Genomic DNA, 15,757 nt, shown 5'->3' with positions numbered 1-15,757 from the left:
GCATATAGGAAGAGGTCTCAGATATGCACCAAATAAATGACAGTAGTTTAGGGGACACCGACAGTGGCTGAAGAGGTAGAGTTGAGGACATGGAGATGCAGGGATACATGGGAGAACTAAGTTAAGTGAGGGGGCTCTGTGCCAACCTTTAGGCCACTCATACCCCACTTCCCCTTCGTACCCCCCCTTCTCCCTCTTACCCCACTTGCCCCTCATAACATGCTTCTCCCTCATACCCCCTTCCCACTCATAACCTGCTTCTCACTTCATACCCCATAAGCATTACAGCTCAGAGAGAAATGTATTCTGGTAGCCCGGAGCCAAGGAGTACCACAAAATCACACCACACAACAAACCTCACACAAGAGATTTATTGGGAGGGAAAAAAAGCCATGAGCATAGCCACCTTTTGCTCGGGTGAGAAACAGCACCAAACTAAACAGGATACAGGGCTTAAATAGAGTTTCTTGGGAAGAGAGTGGAATTTTTTCAGGGTGGAGCTTTCCAGGGTGGAGATTGGTGGGATTTCATGTCCAGTGATTGGGCTTTTTACTCTCCAGGGTGGGAACAAGGTCCAGCAGTTAGGGAAGTGAGAGTGTTCTGTGGTTAGAACCTGGCACGTTAGAGGTCCTCGGGGGAGGGGGGCTGACCACTCGTGTAGCTTTGAGGGCCTTACATGCCCCACTTCCAAATTTGCCTTCTCCTTCCCACACTGCCCCTGACCAGAGTAGCTTTCTGACATTCTTCTACTTGAAGAAAATATTTGTCTATATTTTAAAAAGCAATGTAAGTGTACAGTATAAAATGGGAAAATATAAATCAGAAAAAAATATGAGAAACCCACCCTCATCTCACTACTGTATATTTAAAAAGTTATAAAATCATTGTTACTAATACTGGAGAATACTGTCTGTTCCTATTATTGTGGTTTTTTTTTTTTCAGTCACTAATAAATAACCAGTATTTGTCCAGGTCACTAAATATCCCAATAGAAAGTAAGTTAAATAATGGTGTTCCCATTTATGGTTTTTAGGTTGTCCCTTTTCCATGTTATTAAGTGTGATGAAAATCCCATAGTTGTGTTTTGAATCATGTGTGATTATCTCTGTAGGATGAATTCTGTAGGAAGAGTATCATAAACCCTTTTTAGACTTTTTGCATCTCTGGTTCCTGCCTTCCCACACTGATGAGCCCTTAAAGGGCTCTGGGAGTGAGCAGGCCACCCCACACATTAGCCGGGCTAGTGTCTTGCCAGGACCCCGCTCTGTCTCTCTCCACCTCCTGCCAACATTTTCAAGGTTGCAGGGACCTGGGAGAGAGCAGGACCAGGCTCTGGGGCTGCTCACTGTTTGCCTGGTAGTCACTCCTGTGTTGACTGCTATTGTCTCCTGCCCCATTCATGGGTACCTGTGTCCTGTGTGCAGACTCCAGGGTGTCTCCATGGGAACCGAGTGGGATGCTTATGCTGCTTCTCTGAGGCCTGAGCTGGGCACATGAAGGGCCTGCCAGCTGTCCCCCAGTAATTCCTGCCACATCTTCTATCTTTTCCTTCTATCCAGAGGCAGGCTGGGGCAATGAATAATTTCAATAAAATCCCACTCACTGGCTAGCCTGAGAAAGGTCTCAGGTCCCCTGTCAAAGAGTGTTTAGCCCTTCCCAGCTCAGCCCTTCCATTTCCTTGTTCTCTCCTTTCCCTACTGTGTTTGTCTTCCTGGGTGCTCCTTCATCTCCCTCCAGCCCCACCCTCCTGGGCAGTGCTGGGATAAAGCCAATGGGTCCCTTGAGAGGCTATTGGGAAGGTCTGCTGGGTGCAAGTGCTGTATGTGCAAGGACGGTGGTCTCCTCTCAGAGTACTTTTCCCTGTGACATCCTAGAGTTCTGAAGGTCTCCCTGCCACTCTGAGGCTGTGCGAGTCTGAAGACTGGCCCTTCTAGTTCTGTCTGCTGGGTAGGGGACAGGTCTGGGGTGAAAACACAGTCATACACAAGAGGAGCCAGTTCAGTCTTGGTCTCCAAGTGAGTCCCGCCCTAACTTCTCTGTTCAGGGTCCTTTCCTACCTTGACCTCTGTCCCTGTCAAAGTCACAGGGAGTCGATTACTAGTAACATTCCATAGGTTATTAGTGGCCTGGCAAAACAGCCCCTCATCTCATGTGCTGATGTCTCCCAGTGCCCTGCCCATCTCCAAGTTTGTGACAAGTGGTCAGTTAAGTGTCTCAAACAACCAACTGATGAAAGCATTCATCCCTGCTTCTTGCAGAGAGCAGCTTGCTGCTATTTCTTAAGGTAATACTGTGTTCTAGGAATTTTTTAAACATCACACAAATCTCTATACTAGCTTGAGAGTGGGATGATTCTGTGCCCTTTGTTGCAGATAGAGGTTCCGGGATTTGGAGGTGTGAAGTGACTTGCTTATGTTCACACTCCAGCAAACAGCAGCTTTACAGACCCACTTTTCAGACCCACACACTACTTCAGCATGGGCTAGAGGACTTAGCCTGAACCCCTGAGGTAGCTGGTCTGGATCAGGGTCCAAGATCCTTTGTGTCTGCAATTCCAGGCGTTGGTGATTCCCATCTTGGTCGTCTCTGCTCTACTGCACATTGCATAAAGTGAGCTGCTTGAGCAACAGACATTTATTTCTCACTATTCTGGAAGCTTGGCTGTACAAGATCAAGTTGCCTGTGCACAGCATCTGGGGAGATGCTTCCTGCTTTGCAGATGGCACTGAGAACAGAGAGAAAACAGGCTGCCTTCCCTCTCTTCTTGTAAGAGCACCTAGAAGCTCTGTCCTCCAGGATCTAATCACCTCCAAGAGGTTCCAGCTCTAAATACCAGTTGATTTTAGGGGACATAGGCATGCATAGACCATTAGAAAACACCCCTCTGACCTTGATCCAGGGTTTCAGGTCAATCTTCTACTAACTTATGAGAAAGTTTAATGTGCCTGGCTACCCGCTGAGGGCCCCAAGGGCCTGTCCCTCCACCTTGGGACCTTATTCTTCTGTTATTACCTTTTGGCCCTGTCTTTTGGTTTCTCCATTGCATTGAGGCAAAGCTTTCCACCCCCACCCCATATCAAACTCACCTCTTCAGCATCTTCCATGCTAATGAGCTCCTGATTTGCTACCACTACCGCTGTGTTCGTAGCTTAATGGCACCGTGACTTACAGTCTGTGTCAAGATGCCTGCACAAGGCATCAATTTCAGCAAATGTCATCATGAGTGACATGAGCGTATGACACAACTAAGTGTCCCAACTGCACAGGCCATTACAGCTGGCACGGGGCCCAGGGAGGAAAGACCGGAAGACCTGTTTGGCTTCACACGCCCTAGGTGATGTAGAATTGAATGCCTCCTGGCCCATTTCCTCCACAGTCCCCATAACGACTCCATGGTCCTGGCCACTTCTGCCGCTACTCCAGACTTTCCTGGGCAAGCATGCTCCTGCTTTGTGAATCCTGGTGTCCTCTTTCCCCTCTGCCCTGCCTTCTCATCTCTGCATCTGCTTTAACCCCTCCTCTGAAGGCCTGTCCAGGTGCCGCTCTGGGCAGCCTTCTCAACTCCCATTCACTTCCTTCTTCCTATCAAGAGAACAAGACGCCTCTGCCTCTGCTGTAGAGCTTTCCCCGGCTCACAGCCCACTGTATCCTGCCTGACCCAGCTCTCTTTGGGATCAGAGCCTGCATCCATACTTCAGTATCCTCCACAAAAAATTTAAAATGTAGTGAATATATGTTCTTTTATATTCTTTGATTATCAAAGTGTGTGTGTGTGTGTGTGTGTATCACAAAATACTGATAAAACATCCAAAGTAATAGTTACTGACAGTGCAGACTCTTATTAGTTTTCATTTTAGTTAGTATGATATATATATAATGAAGTTCATGGTCTTTATATAGTTTCAGAATTCACTTCTAAAATATTTTCTAAGACACAATGTTAATGACCATGTTGTATTGTACTATACGAATGTTCCATATTTGCTTAGTCAATATTCTCATATTCGATTTTTAAGTCCCTCCCTCCCTCCATCCTTCCCTTCTTCCATTCCTTCCTTCTTTCCTTCCCTCCTTCCTTTCTTTACTCCCTATCTCCATTCCTTTCTTCTGCATTAGAAATAACACCGTGACAAACGTCCATGAACAAGTCTTTTCCCACATTTTCCTGCTTTTTATTTGGAAGTCTTAACCTTTGAACAAGGGCTTTGAATATTTTTGAGATCTTCATCAAATAACTCTCCAGAAAATCTGCAAGAATCCCCACCATAGAGGCCTGCCCTCAATTCCTTCCCTCTAATTCAAGATCACTTGTGGCAGTTGTTATTGTCACACCTTTGATCTTTGGGGCATTATTCCAGTAGGCTTTCAGCGAACATCCATTGTAACCAGCCATAACATCTGGAAGGCTTGTGCTGTGCACAGGAGAGAGAAAACACAAACATGAAAAGACCTAGAGTCAGACTTCAGAGAGTATTCAAACTGCTGCAGTGGATGGATGGATGGGTAGATGGATGGATGGATGAATGGATGGATGGGAGAATGGGTAGATGAGTGGTTGTTTGGGTGTATAGGTTGATGGATGAGTTGGTGAGTGAATGGCAGGTAGAAGGATGGATTGGTAGGTAGATAGGTGGAGGGGTAGATGCATGGTTGAGTGGATGAATTAAGGATGGACGGATGGATGGACGGATGGGTGGGTGGGTGGGTAGGTGGATGGATGAATGGATGGGTAGATGGATAGATGAGTGGATGGGTAGATAGAGTGATTGATGGATGGGTAAGGAAATGGATGGGTGGGTGGGTAGATGGGTGAGTAGAAGGACTGATATATGAGTGGGTGGGTTGATGTATGTATGAGTGAGTGGTCTAATTGGTGGATGAATACGTGGTTAGGTGGAGGGGTGGTTAGCTGGATGGGTGGATGGATGGTTAGAGTCAGCATTCATGGTGTAAGCCCCCTGGGGAGCTCTGGTCACAAAGCTAAGGGAGGAGCCATGTAGAGCCCTGTGCATGGTCCCTCACCACCACAACTAGTTTGTAATTCTGAGCAGCTGCAAAGAGGCACATCTGCAGAGTGGGAGCAAGCTGAGGATGTAATGGGGGGGGCATGGGTTAGGGACGATGCTCTGTGAACCTCTCTCTTCCTGAGCAGAAATGTGCTCAGCCCCTTCACTGTCAGCCTATGAGACAGGCAGACCTCCCTGAACCAGCTGCTCAGTTACACCTGCCTTGAGAAAGAGGCCCCGGATCTTAAGCAGGAGATGAATATTCATTGGCATGAACCTTTGCAAACTCATTTGGGGAAAAAAAATTAGATCAAGAGAAGTAATCAGATTATTAAAAAGAGAGTGCAAGGACAGAAGGCAGTGGTGGAGAGAAAAACCACATTTAAAATGCAAAGAGGGAGTCTCTTCCTGTGGAGCAGCGCTGACCCCCTGGACTATGCATGAAGAATAGTTAGGCTCTCCTCCATTTGTGCTGCATAAAAATGTTTTCTGAGTCCTCCATTGAGAAGGGAGGCAATGGAGGCAGGGGGCACCCTCCACCTTTGAAAAATTATCAAATAATATTTTGAGGTTTCTGTCTTATCTTCCTTAGATATCAGGAAAAATTGCGAGAGCTAAAGAGGCTCTGGTGAGTGGTGAGTGACAGGTTAAAGGGCTCCAATAAAGATTAGATGGTCCACTATCTCCTGAGGAAATTGCATAAAAGTGGTTATTCCCTCTTGCTTCTATTAATTTCCTCTTCCTGGCTGCTTGGAGAAGCTTCATAACCTGATGCTGCAGACGGGGACGAGAAGCGCTTTCCATTATCTCAATCACTGCACTGTTTATGAGACACTTAATCTGTTTCTTTATAAAGTAATAGTACTGTAGGTGATGGATTCCGTGTCACTGGAAGGCTTCGTGCAGGGACGGGAGGAGAGGGGCGTTCTCAAGAGCATTGTAAGCAGCAGGCAATTTGTTACAGCTCTGAGGCGCTGAGAAGGTGTGGGGGGGCATTCCAAGGTGACCTTCTGCTAGAGATGACACGTGCCAGCCTCCTTGTGTTGCTGAAAGGGAGAGGGAAAATGTGTGTTTTGCTTGGAGGATGGGAAGTATGTGCGTGCTTAGGGGTAGAGCACTCAGTTCTCATCCTCTCCCTCTGCTGAAACCAGGAATGGGGAGAGGGGATGAAGAGTGTATGCCTGCCCCCACCTCTGCTCTGCTAGCTTAGCCTCTGAACCTGATCACTTACAATGAAGGAAAGTAACCTCCCCCTTCTTAAAGAAGTAAGACAACTGTGATCCGTTCCCTCCTGTGTCAGAAATACAGCCCCATGTGATGGTGTCTTGCTATCTTCCAGGAATACACAGAGAAGTGCGAGTGGCTCTTGACTTCCTACCCACCCTCATGATCATGATCAAGTATTCCTTGCCTAGGTCTTCTTTCATCTCCCCAATTCTCCCACCTCTTTCTTTCTTGCTTTATTGTTATCATCCCCTCTTCTGAATCTTTTGGTGTTGCTATTGGAGATAGTCTCCTGTATCCAAGGCTGTCCCTGAACTAGCTATATAGCTAAGGATGCTTCTGGACTTCTGATCCTCCAGCCTCCACATCCCAAGTGTTGAGGTTGCAGGCATGCACTACTCTGTCTGGTTTACGCAGGGCTGAGGGATCAAGCCAACAGCTTTATGCATGCTAGGCAAGTGTGTTACCAAGTGAGTCTCATCCCTAGTCCTCCCGTTCTGAATCTTGTCTCTTAGGGAGATGCTTCACATGGTTCTCGTCTTCTAAGGCTGCATTCCCAAAATGTGTGTGTCCTGGTAACTGGTCCCTGATGTACACACAAGCATAGATCTGCTTCAGAAGAAGTATTCTGTTCTCTGTTTCACCCAATCAGAAAGGGAGTCCCTAAAGTCCAAAACCCCATTTGCATGTACAGCCCTATTCCTCTAACATAGCTCCTGGCTTCCAACAGGTCCTCAGCCAACAGTGGCTGAATGGCAGTGCTCATCATCATAGTGATGATTGGATCATGATTCTCTATAGAGGAAGAAAACTAGTTTTTGAAATATCAAGTCAAAGAGCTGTTATCTACCTCAGAAGTGTTCACACATGGCTAACTGTAGCTGGAAGTTTTCCTGTGTCCCGCCTAGTCTGCAGCTGCTCAGACCCAAGTAAACACATAGAGGCTTATATTAATTAAAACTGCTCAGCCATTAGTTCAGGCTTATGACTGACTAGCTCTTACACTTAAACTCAGCCCATTTATGTTCATCTATATATTGCCACATGTTTCATGGCTTTACCTGTGTGCCATTACATGCTGCTCCCTGGACAGCAGGCTGGTGTCTCCTAACTCAGCCTTCCTCTTCCCAGAATTCTCCTTGTCTGATTATCCCACTTACACTTCCTGCCTGGCTACTGGCCAATCAGCATTCTATTTATCAACCAATCAGAGCAACACATATTTACAGCATACAGAACATCCCATAGCAGCTAACAGTATTTCATATTTCATTGTTATTCTTTTTTTTAAATAAATCAGTCATCTCTCTTTCCCTCTCTTTCTTCCTTTCCACGTGTGTGTGTGTGTGTGTGTGTGTGTGTGTGTGTGTGTGTGTGTGTGTGCATATGTTCATGTTGGGGCACATGCATGCTAGGGTGCTCAAGTGGAAGTCAGGGGGTAGAAGGGTAACCTGGAATGTTAGTCCTCAGCTTCTCCTTTGTCTGAGGCAGAGTTTCTTACTGTTTTTCCTCTGCGTGTGGCAAGCTAGCTGAGATTCTGGGGGAATTCTCCTCTCTCTGCCTCTCATCCCTCTGCAGGAGTACTGGGATTGTGTTCCAGGAGCCAAACTCAGGCCCTCACACTCGCACAGTGAGCATTTGCCCACTCAGCCATGCTTACCCGGCCTGGCAGGCCCTTCACATTCATTTCTTTGGTCTATATGTCTAGATAGTTTTTGCCAGAATTGACTCAAATGTTCCTCTTATCACTTCTAATTAGAGCTGCCTTTTCTCAAGGGAAGCCTGCTCTTCTCACTTATTGTTCTTAGTAAAAAACAATGGTGTCAACATCTCCTTCTGATTAGTGGCATCTGATACAAGATGAGTTTAAAAGGTTTTGTGGACTAGCCTGCCACTTTAACTGTTATTTAACACATAAACTATATGAGAAAATACTGTGCCAGCAGGATTACAAGTTCACAATTCTAAAGTTCAGTGCATGGATTTAGAAAGACTGTCCTTACAAGTTAGAGACTGCCTGTTCACAGATTCCATTAAAATATTAACACATGGAATGTGAGTATTTTTAAATTATAGGTAGAATGTATCTTATAATGATTCACTAATCACCCAGACAGGAACCGTCTAGGCGGGAACACAGCTTTCCCACTTGTTTCTAAGACTTTAATGCCTTCATTGGGGCTCCTAATGTCTATTCTGACTTTGAATTGTAAAGTCATTTAAAAAAAAAACCCTTGACTTTCAAAAGAGTTTGTGGAAACTGGGTTGAGGGAGCTATCCTGGTGTGGTACACATGGGTACCAGCTGTGGCACGTATTTGATTTTATTAAATGCCGCTGGCCTATGAGTTGTGAGCAGTATAGATAGATATTTTATATAGATGAGCAAACCGAGGCTCTGAGGGGTGCTATAACTCACAGGTGTTCACTTTGGTAAAATCAGCAAATCTAGAAGGCAGAGCTAAATCTAGAAGGCAGCCATAGGCCAGTTCTCAATTCCATGGGGACTAGACTCAGATCTTTCCAAGACCTCTTTCCTCCAGCTGTTTCTGGACCACTCTCTGTGGTCCAGCTTGTGGGGTTCTGGGGGAGATATCTTAGTAAGAAAAGTACTTGCTGTATAAGCATAGTCCCTGAGTTCACATCCCTAGAACCCACATAATAAAAAGCAGGGTACAGTGGCACATGTCTGTAACCTCGGTGATGGGGGCAGGGGCAGAGACAGGAGGATACCTGGAACTCGTAGACTGGCCAGCTTAGCAGAATTGGTGAGCTCTATGTTCAGGAAGAGACCCTGTGTCAAAAAAAAAATAAATAAAGTGGACAATGATTGAGGAATACACCTAATTTTGACCTCTTATCTCCACAAGTACATGTGTACACGTTAATGTACAAATAGTGCACTTGCACCTGCATATGCCACAGAGGGGGGGAGGTACATACACCTCACACATAATAAATAAATGAATAGTTCAGCTTTTACCCTCTCCCCTCTAGTTCCTTTCCTGGGGCATCCTTCAAATTCAGAGACCTAGTCACCCAGAGCAGAGGCCTCCCATTCCTTCATCAGAAATATCAGAGAAAGGCATTTTCAAATCCCCCTTCCACTTGTGGATATCAGGATGACTGTTTATGCTGTTAACTTATTAAATGTAATGCAAGGTGGCTTTTAAGTGCTGAGAAGAAAGTGAAAACACTTTGTTCTTCTTGGACCAGTACATTAAGAAAATTACAGTGTGGCAGGGACTGAATATGAATGCATGAGTAGTCACCAGCTCCCTCCCCTTTCCAGGAAGGCATCCTGCTGCATGGAAGCAGTTGAGGCTGCAGAACCTGGCAGGGTAGGAACACCAGAGACTCAATGCAAAGGGGTGCAATCTTATCCAGGAGAGGAGAAAGACATAGAGAGGAAAAGGGCAAGGCAGACAGGGAGAGACCCCAGTGAGTGAGCTCAGAATGGTGAATTAGTAAGCCAGATTTTAGGCTGCCCCAAGTATGGTAGTTGATGTTTTTTGCTTGGGGTTTTATTGAGTGATTGATTCTTTTGTTTGAAAATTCAAACTTATTCTTTTTCTTGCTACAGAGATTTTCTTTTGAATGTGTTAACATGGGTCAGTGAATGGCCTATTTCTGACATGGGTTACAACGGCAATTATTGTTTGCCCATCAGTTGTGAAACAACAGTGCATCCAGTGTGTTCCGGGGAATGTGAATCCTAGGGGATGCACTATAGAGGAGGCCTTCTTGGGAAAAAAAGAAAGAAAAAGAAAAACGAAGCCTAGCATTGAAGACTTCACTTTTTGAAGTTCTGAGACATTCTGCAGTAAACAATTAAGTTTATTCTTTATTTTTAGGTCCATATTTTCTGTAAGTAATAGGCATTGAAAATGCAAAGAACTTGTATTCGATGGAATGCAGTTGGCTTACACCGTTTAGGAATATTCCATTTCACAGAAGTTTCCTCCAGTCTGCAGTGGGCTCCCATCCAGCGCACATCCAGTGTAACTTGAGACTGTCTCCTCACTTCAAGTGAGCAGCTGATGGAGGAACCGCCACCCAGGAGACTAGTCTTTCTTCTTGTCTGGGCAGGAAAGTGGTAGATGTTTTGGAACTAGCTTACATGTGTACCACCACCATCATTTCTCCTGCTGAGTGATCCTGGGAATGTTTCTAACCTCTCCACGTCCCAATTTCCTCATTAGCAAAATGGAGATAATAATAGCCACCCCATAGAGTAATGTACATAAAACACTTAACAAGGCAAGCTAACAGATGGTGGCTACTGCTATTATTAAAGAATCCTCTGCACTTTCCAGGAGGGAACGATATATTTGAGAAGATGAGCTTCATGTAAGTGGAACTTTTACAACAGCTCTGTTCAGGCGACAATCACATCGTACTATATAATAGTGTCCTGGCTAGTTTTATGTCAACTTGACACAGCTAGGAGTCATCAGAGAGGAGAGAGCCTCAATTGAGAAAATGTCTCCATAAGACCTATAGGCAAGTCTGTGGGGTGTTTTCTTAGTGATTGATAGGGGTGGGCCCAGCCCATTGTGGGTGGTGTTATCCCTGGGCTGATGGTCCTAGGTTCCATAGGAAAGCAGACTGAGCAAACCATGAAGAGGAAGCCAGTAAGTAGTACCCTTCCAGGGCCTCTACATCAGCTTTTGCCTCCAGGTTCCTGCCCTGCATGAGTCTCTGCCCTCACTGCTTTTGATGGTGAACTGTTATATAGAACTGTGAATGAAATGAACCCTTTCCTCCCCAAGTTGCTTTTGGTCATGGTGTTTCAACACAGTAATAGAAGCCCCAACTAAGACAAATAGTGTGGTCACAGTGGATCTAAAAGTCCTAGAAGGCAACTTGTGGCCCCTGCAGCAGGGTCTCAGAAGGTGTGCAGTGAATATTTGTTGAATGGATTAGTGAGGTTTGTAGGAAATCCAAACAAGTTGACTGGGCAGTAAGTTTGACCCCATCTCGAGGAAGGATAATCAGAGCTGGCTTTAGGGATAAAGGGAGAAGCAGGGACTGAAGTGGTAAAGACAGTCCTTGGGGAAATAGGGACAATGGGGTTGTAATTTTGGGAGATCAGTAAGGATAAGACCAAGTGTTCCAGATCTCAGTAGATGAGACATGGCCACAGCTTGTGGGACAATGTGGAGACAAGCATTGCATGGCATGACTCTTAACAGCCTGGCTCTTCAAGAAACTAGAAGAGATAACCATAATGAGAACAAGCCAAGTAAGCACCAAGCGATGTCAGTTGTTCCCAACCTTTCCTGTTGCTGCATGTATGAAAGGTGACTCCAAGCACATGACACAAGCTGCCTGCAAAGCCCCCCCTTTTACTTGCCCTGTCCTAGAAAGCATATAAAAATGCAATTAAGGTAGAATGATGCTGTTAAGGCAGTAACCTTGAAATCACTTTAATTTTTCTTTAAAGAATTGAATTGCTTGTGAATTCTAATTCTTTAACCATCATTCATAGCAAATGCTAGTAAACACATCTCAGTGCCCCTCATGTTTGCTGCAGTATAACATTTAATATGACAGAATCAGAAGTCTCGTCATTGCCTACAGAAACCTCTTTTTATCTGAGACTTTGGGGCTCCATTCCTTCATCAAGTGTTCAGGGAAAGACCCTAACTGTTAAGGCGGGAAAAAGGGCTAGACATTTGTGTACCAGACACCAGCCACACATTTGAATCACCTTACCAATAAAATCTGTTGATATACCTAAGAGGGGAAAATCAGAGAAGGGCCATTGTCAAGATGTTTGGAGAACTGAGATATTAAGCAGGTTTCTTGCATCTGAGATGCTCACTCTGTGCATCTTGGTGTGAAGAGGTAACTCAGCATCCTTTTGTTTCAGGATGGCAAAACTTTCATTTTCATTTTCAGGGAAGGGTATCTGGTTGCCATTCTTCCATTAACTCTTACATGATCTTTGTGTTGTAGCCTGTCCTGCGGGGACCTTCAAGGCCAGCCAGGAAGCTGAAGGCTGCTCCCACTGCCCCTCCAACAGCCGCTCTCCTTCAGAGGCATCTCCCATCTGCACCTGCCGGACTGGTTATTACCGAGCAGACTTTGATCCCCCAGAAGTGGCGTGCACTAGTAAGTGTCTAGTAAGGGTTGTGGGCTGGGGAGTCTGATTCCTTGACTATACAAATGGTGGACCTGGAACGGGGAGAGAGCAGGTCATCCTTCCAAGGAAATGCAAAGCTGGGGTGCTGGCCGTGGTGCTGAAATGGAGGGCTCTCTTCTCTCAGCAGCATACTATTGGTTTAGATTGCACTCTTTGATGATCCTCTTCCCATGTGAGAGCCCTCCTCTCACACACCCCTAGGACAACTTCTTCCCACGAAAATTTAAAACTGCCTATCTAGAATTCTTTGTGTGCAAAATCAAGATCTACTCGCATATCGCAATAACTTGTAACTCTTGCAGTTGCCTCCTCCAAGATGCCCCTGCCTCCTGGTCCCTGCAGTTGAAAAATCACTCTGCAGTGTGTCTTCTCAGTGTCTGCTTCCCTGGAAGTCCTCATAGTTTTATTAACTGTCCATTTACTTTGTAATTGTCTTAGATACCAACTGAAAGTCCTTGAGTATCAGGTCTAAATATTCATCCCCTTTGTCCCTTGTAGTGTCTAACATCTGAGCTCTAGCCAAATGACAAGACCAGAAGTCTGACTACAGTGTCCCTCTCAGTGCACTAAACTCTAGAAACTGGTGGTTAATGTGTCAGCTATATCCACTCTCCCATTATCTGCTGTGGAAAGAAAAAGCAGCCATTCTTCTAAAAGCAGAGGAACGGCTGTACTCTCCAGGCAGGGGGAGGATGATTTCCCTCTGGTCTGCTCTCCCATAAGCACAGGAGGCAGGGAACACAGTTCTCCCTGAGCAGCACTTACACAACTTTTCCCTCTCTAAGTGCCAAAGCCCCGAAGCAGGGATGATCTCGCCTCTCAGTATTCCCATTGCATTCTGGGATCAATACTGCAGGTTAGCCTGTAATCAGACCAGAACTTTCTTCTGTACTAGATGCTTTGGTGTGGCTCACTGTGAGCAGGAACCTCCCCTTACCCCCCTAAGACCGGTTCTCTCTCCGCCCAGTGAAGAGGCCCACAGAGGTATATTTTATACACACTTATAGTTTGATGGACAGGGAAAAAAAATCACTGGACTGGGTAGAAGAATTTCTCAGCCCTGGCCTTGTAGCATATGTAACCTTTGCTGGGTGCAGAGGAGAAATGAAAGCGTCTTCTAGATCAAGGTCCTGAGCTCAATCGATGCTTATAGATTTGAGCTGAGGAAAAGCTCATCGTCTTGTAAACTGATTTTCCCTGCCTTCCTTCTCAGGTGGGTGGAGATTAACAGAAATGATTCCTCTCCTGCTGCCCCAAGTCCCCATCTTTCTGTGGTGGTGTCTCCTCCTCTGATTTTAAGAGCCCTCCCCCCCGCCCCCATGGCAGTCTTCCATGGGCCCAAAAAGCAATATTTAATATACTTCTTTAAATTCCATTAGGGATGCTAGATCACTATACTCCCTGGGTGGCCAGACCAAACACCAGTCTGCACAGCAGCCAAAGCATCCACCCAGCCTCTGGCAGCTTCTCTCCTAAAATCACTGCCCTTGTGTTTCTGCTCACAGAACTTCCCTCTAGCCAGGCTTTCTCTGCAGATCAACTCATCCATATGGGCCCTTAGCATCCCACTTCAGGAGACAAATTGTCAGCTCATGCAGCCTCATGATAAGGTTATCTGGAAGAAGTCAGGCCAGTGGCCAGGGGCTCATAATGTCAATGTGTTTCCATCTTCTCCCACTTATTTACCAAGGCTTATCTTCCGGCCCCCTTCCTGACGGGCATGAGTCTATGGGAAAATAGGAACATTCCAATGCCCCTAGTTTGACCATGGAAATGCCTCACTTCTTACTACCCATATCCCAAGACCATCTTTAAGTTAGATCACACAGGCTTTTCCCTCCTGCCTCTGGTCCAGCTATCTCTGGAATATTCACCAGTGGGGTTCCACCATACTCTCCCCTTCTTATTTAGATGGTGAGGGAGCATGCCACCCCAACTGTTGCCCCTTTACACACCCCCTTTTCTTGTGCCTTCAGACATAGAGAGAAGGCTCAAACTAGAAACTGGCACATCAAAGCACACATGACTGTGGCAAGCAGGGCCATGAACAGCTCCTGGACACGTTGCCCCTCATCCTGGAGGGGCAAGCACTTGGGGAGGAGACTCAGGGAGGCAGGACATGGGTACAGCACAATGCTAGGCAAAACATGTATAAATAAAGCTACAATTTCCCTGAGCCTCATTATATATTTGATTTATTGTGTGCCAGGGAAGTACTGTATGAAAAAGTCAATTTGTTGGCTTTTATATTCTCATTAGGGTTTCCTTTAAAAGCATTCTAATTGGAGGTGCCATCTGTTCTCTTAAAAAGGCACGGCACATCACCACAGTAAATAATTTTTCAGATACAAGGAGAATATCTAGAGCTGTTGAAGAAAGGCACAGCCCTGTACTGTGGCCTTGAGGCTCCTCACTAGCCCAGCAGGTCTAGTGAGACAAGTATGCAGGAGGCTGAGCCCAGCTGGAGAGGCTGGTGGAGGCTTGGGGCTGGGAGAGCTGGTTCATCTTGTAAAACCGAGGCTTCATCTGTCCTAGCAGGAAGCAACTATAGGCTGCCTGGGTACTAAAGATAAAGAAGATTTGTCTTTATAAATGTATGGAGACAATGAGCACCTGCCATGGCCTGGTGCTATGAACAAGAGGAGAGAACAGGTAGGAGAGTCCAAGAGACTGCCAATGTCGAAGGACCTCAGGTCTAGCTCATGGCCATTGTCTTCAAGTGAGATTACATCAGCAATCCACTCCTTCCTATGAAACATTTTGTATATGTATTTATACAAATTTATAAATATAATATATGCCCCTTACAAGGTTTTTTTTTTTTTGGTTTTTCGAGACAGGGTTTCTCTGTGTAGCTTTGTGCCTTTCCTGGGACTCACTTGGTAGTCCAGGCTGGCCTCGAACTCACAGAGATCCACCTGGCTCTGCCTCCCGAGTGCTGGGATTAAAGGCGTGCGCCACCACCGCCCGGCCCCTTACAAGGTTTTAACACCTATACTACTCTAAGGATTATTTTTATGTGTTCAATATTAAGGACTGAACCTATGGCTTCCTTCTTGCTAGACAAACACACTACCTCTGAGTAGTGCTTTTACCCCTGCTCCTGAGATGCCTTTTTTTTTTTTTTTTAAATTTGGGTCTCATTAAGCTGCCAAAGCAAGTCTGTGGTAATGCCCTTGCCTCAGACTCTTTAGTAGATAGGATTACAGGCCTGCATCATAGGGCCTGGCAAAACCAAATATTTTAAATGAAGCCTGTTAATCTTTTGGGGTATCACATATCTATTATATTTTTGTAATATTAAAATGTTTCTGTAGGGCTGGGATGAGAGCACAGTTGGTGAAACACTGATGATCTGAGTCCAATCCTAGGACCTACAG

At 45.6% G+C, this 15,757-nt stretch overlaps 1 protein-coding gene across 1 annotated transcript in view; it reads left to right on the top strand.

The window, feature by feature from the left end:
• Ephb1 (EPH receptor B1) overlaps positions 1-15,757 on the top strand; it is a 456,415-nt gene that overhangs the window by 291,212 nt on the left and 149,446 nt on the right. Inside the window, exon 4 of the mRNA XM_059268461.1 lies at positions 12,191-12,346. Coding sequence (XP_059124444.1) covers positions 12,191-12,346 — 156 coding nt within the window. The remainder of the gene's footprint in view (positions 1-12,190; positions 12,347-15,757) is intronic.

The sequence above is a fragment of the Peromyscus eremicus genome, chromosome 7 (genome assembly GCF_949786415.1).
Source record: "Peromyscus eremicus chromosome 7, PerEre_H2_v1, whole genome shotgun sequence".
Classification (NCBI taxonomy): domain Eukaryota; kingdom Metazoa; phylum Chordata; class Mammalia; order Rodentia; family Cricetidae; genus Peromyscus; species Peromyscus eremicus.
Note: the sequence above shows the minus strand (reverse complement) of the source record. Positions and strands in the feature narration are given on the sequence as shown.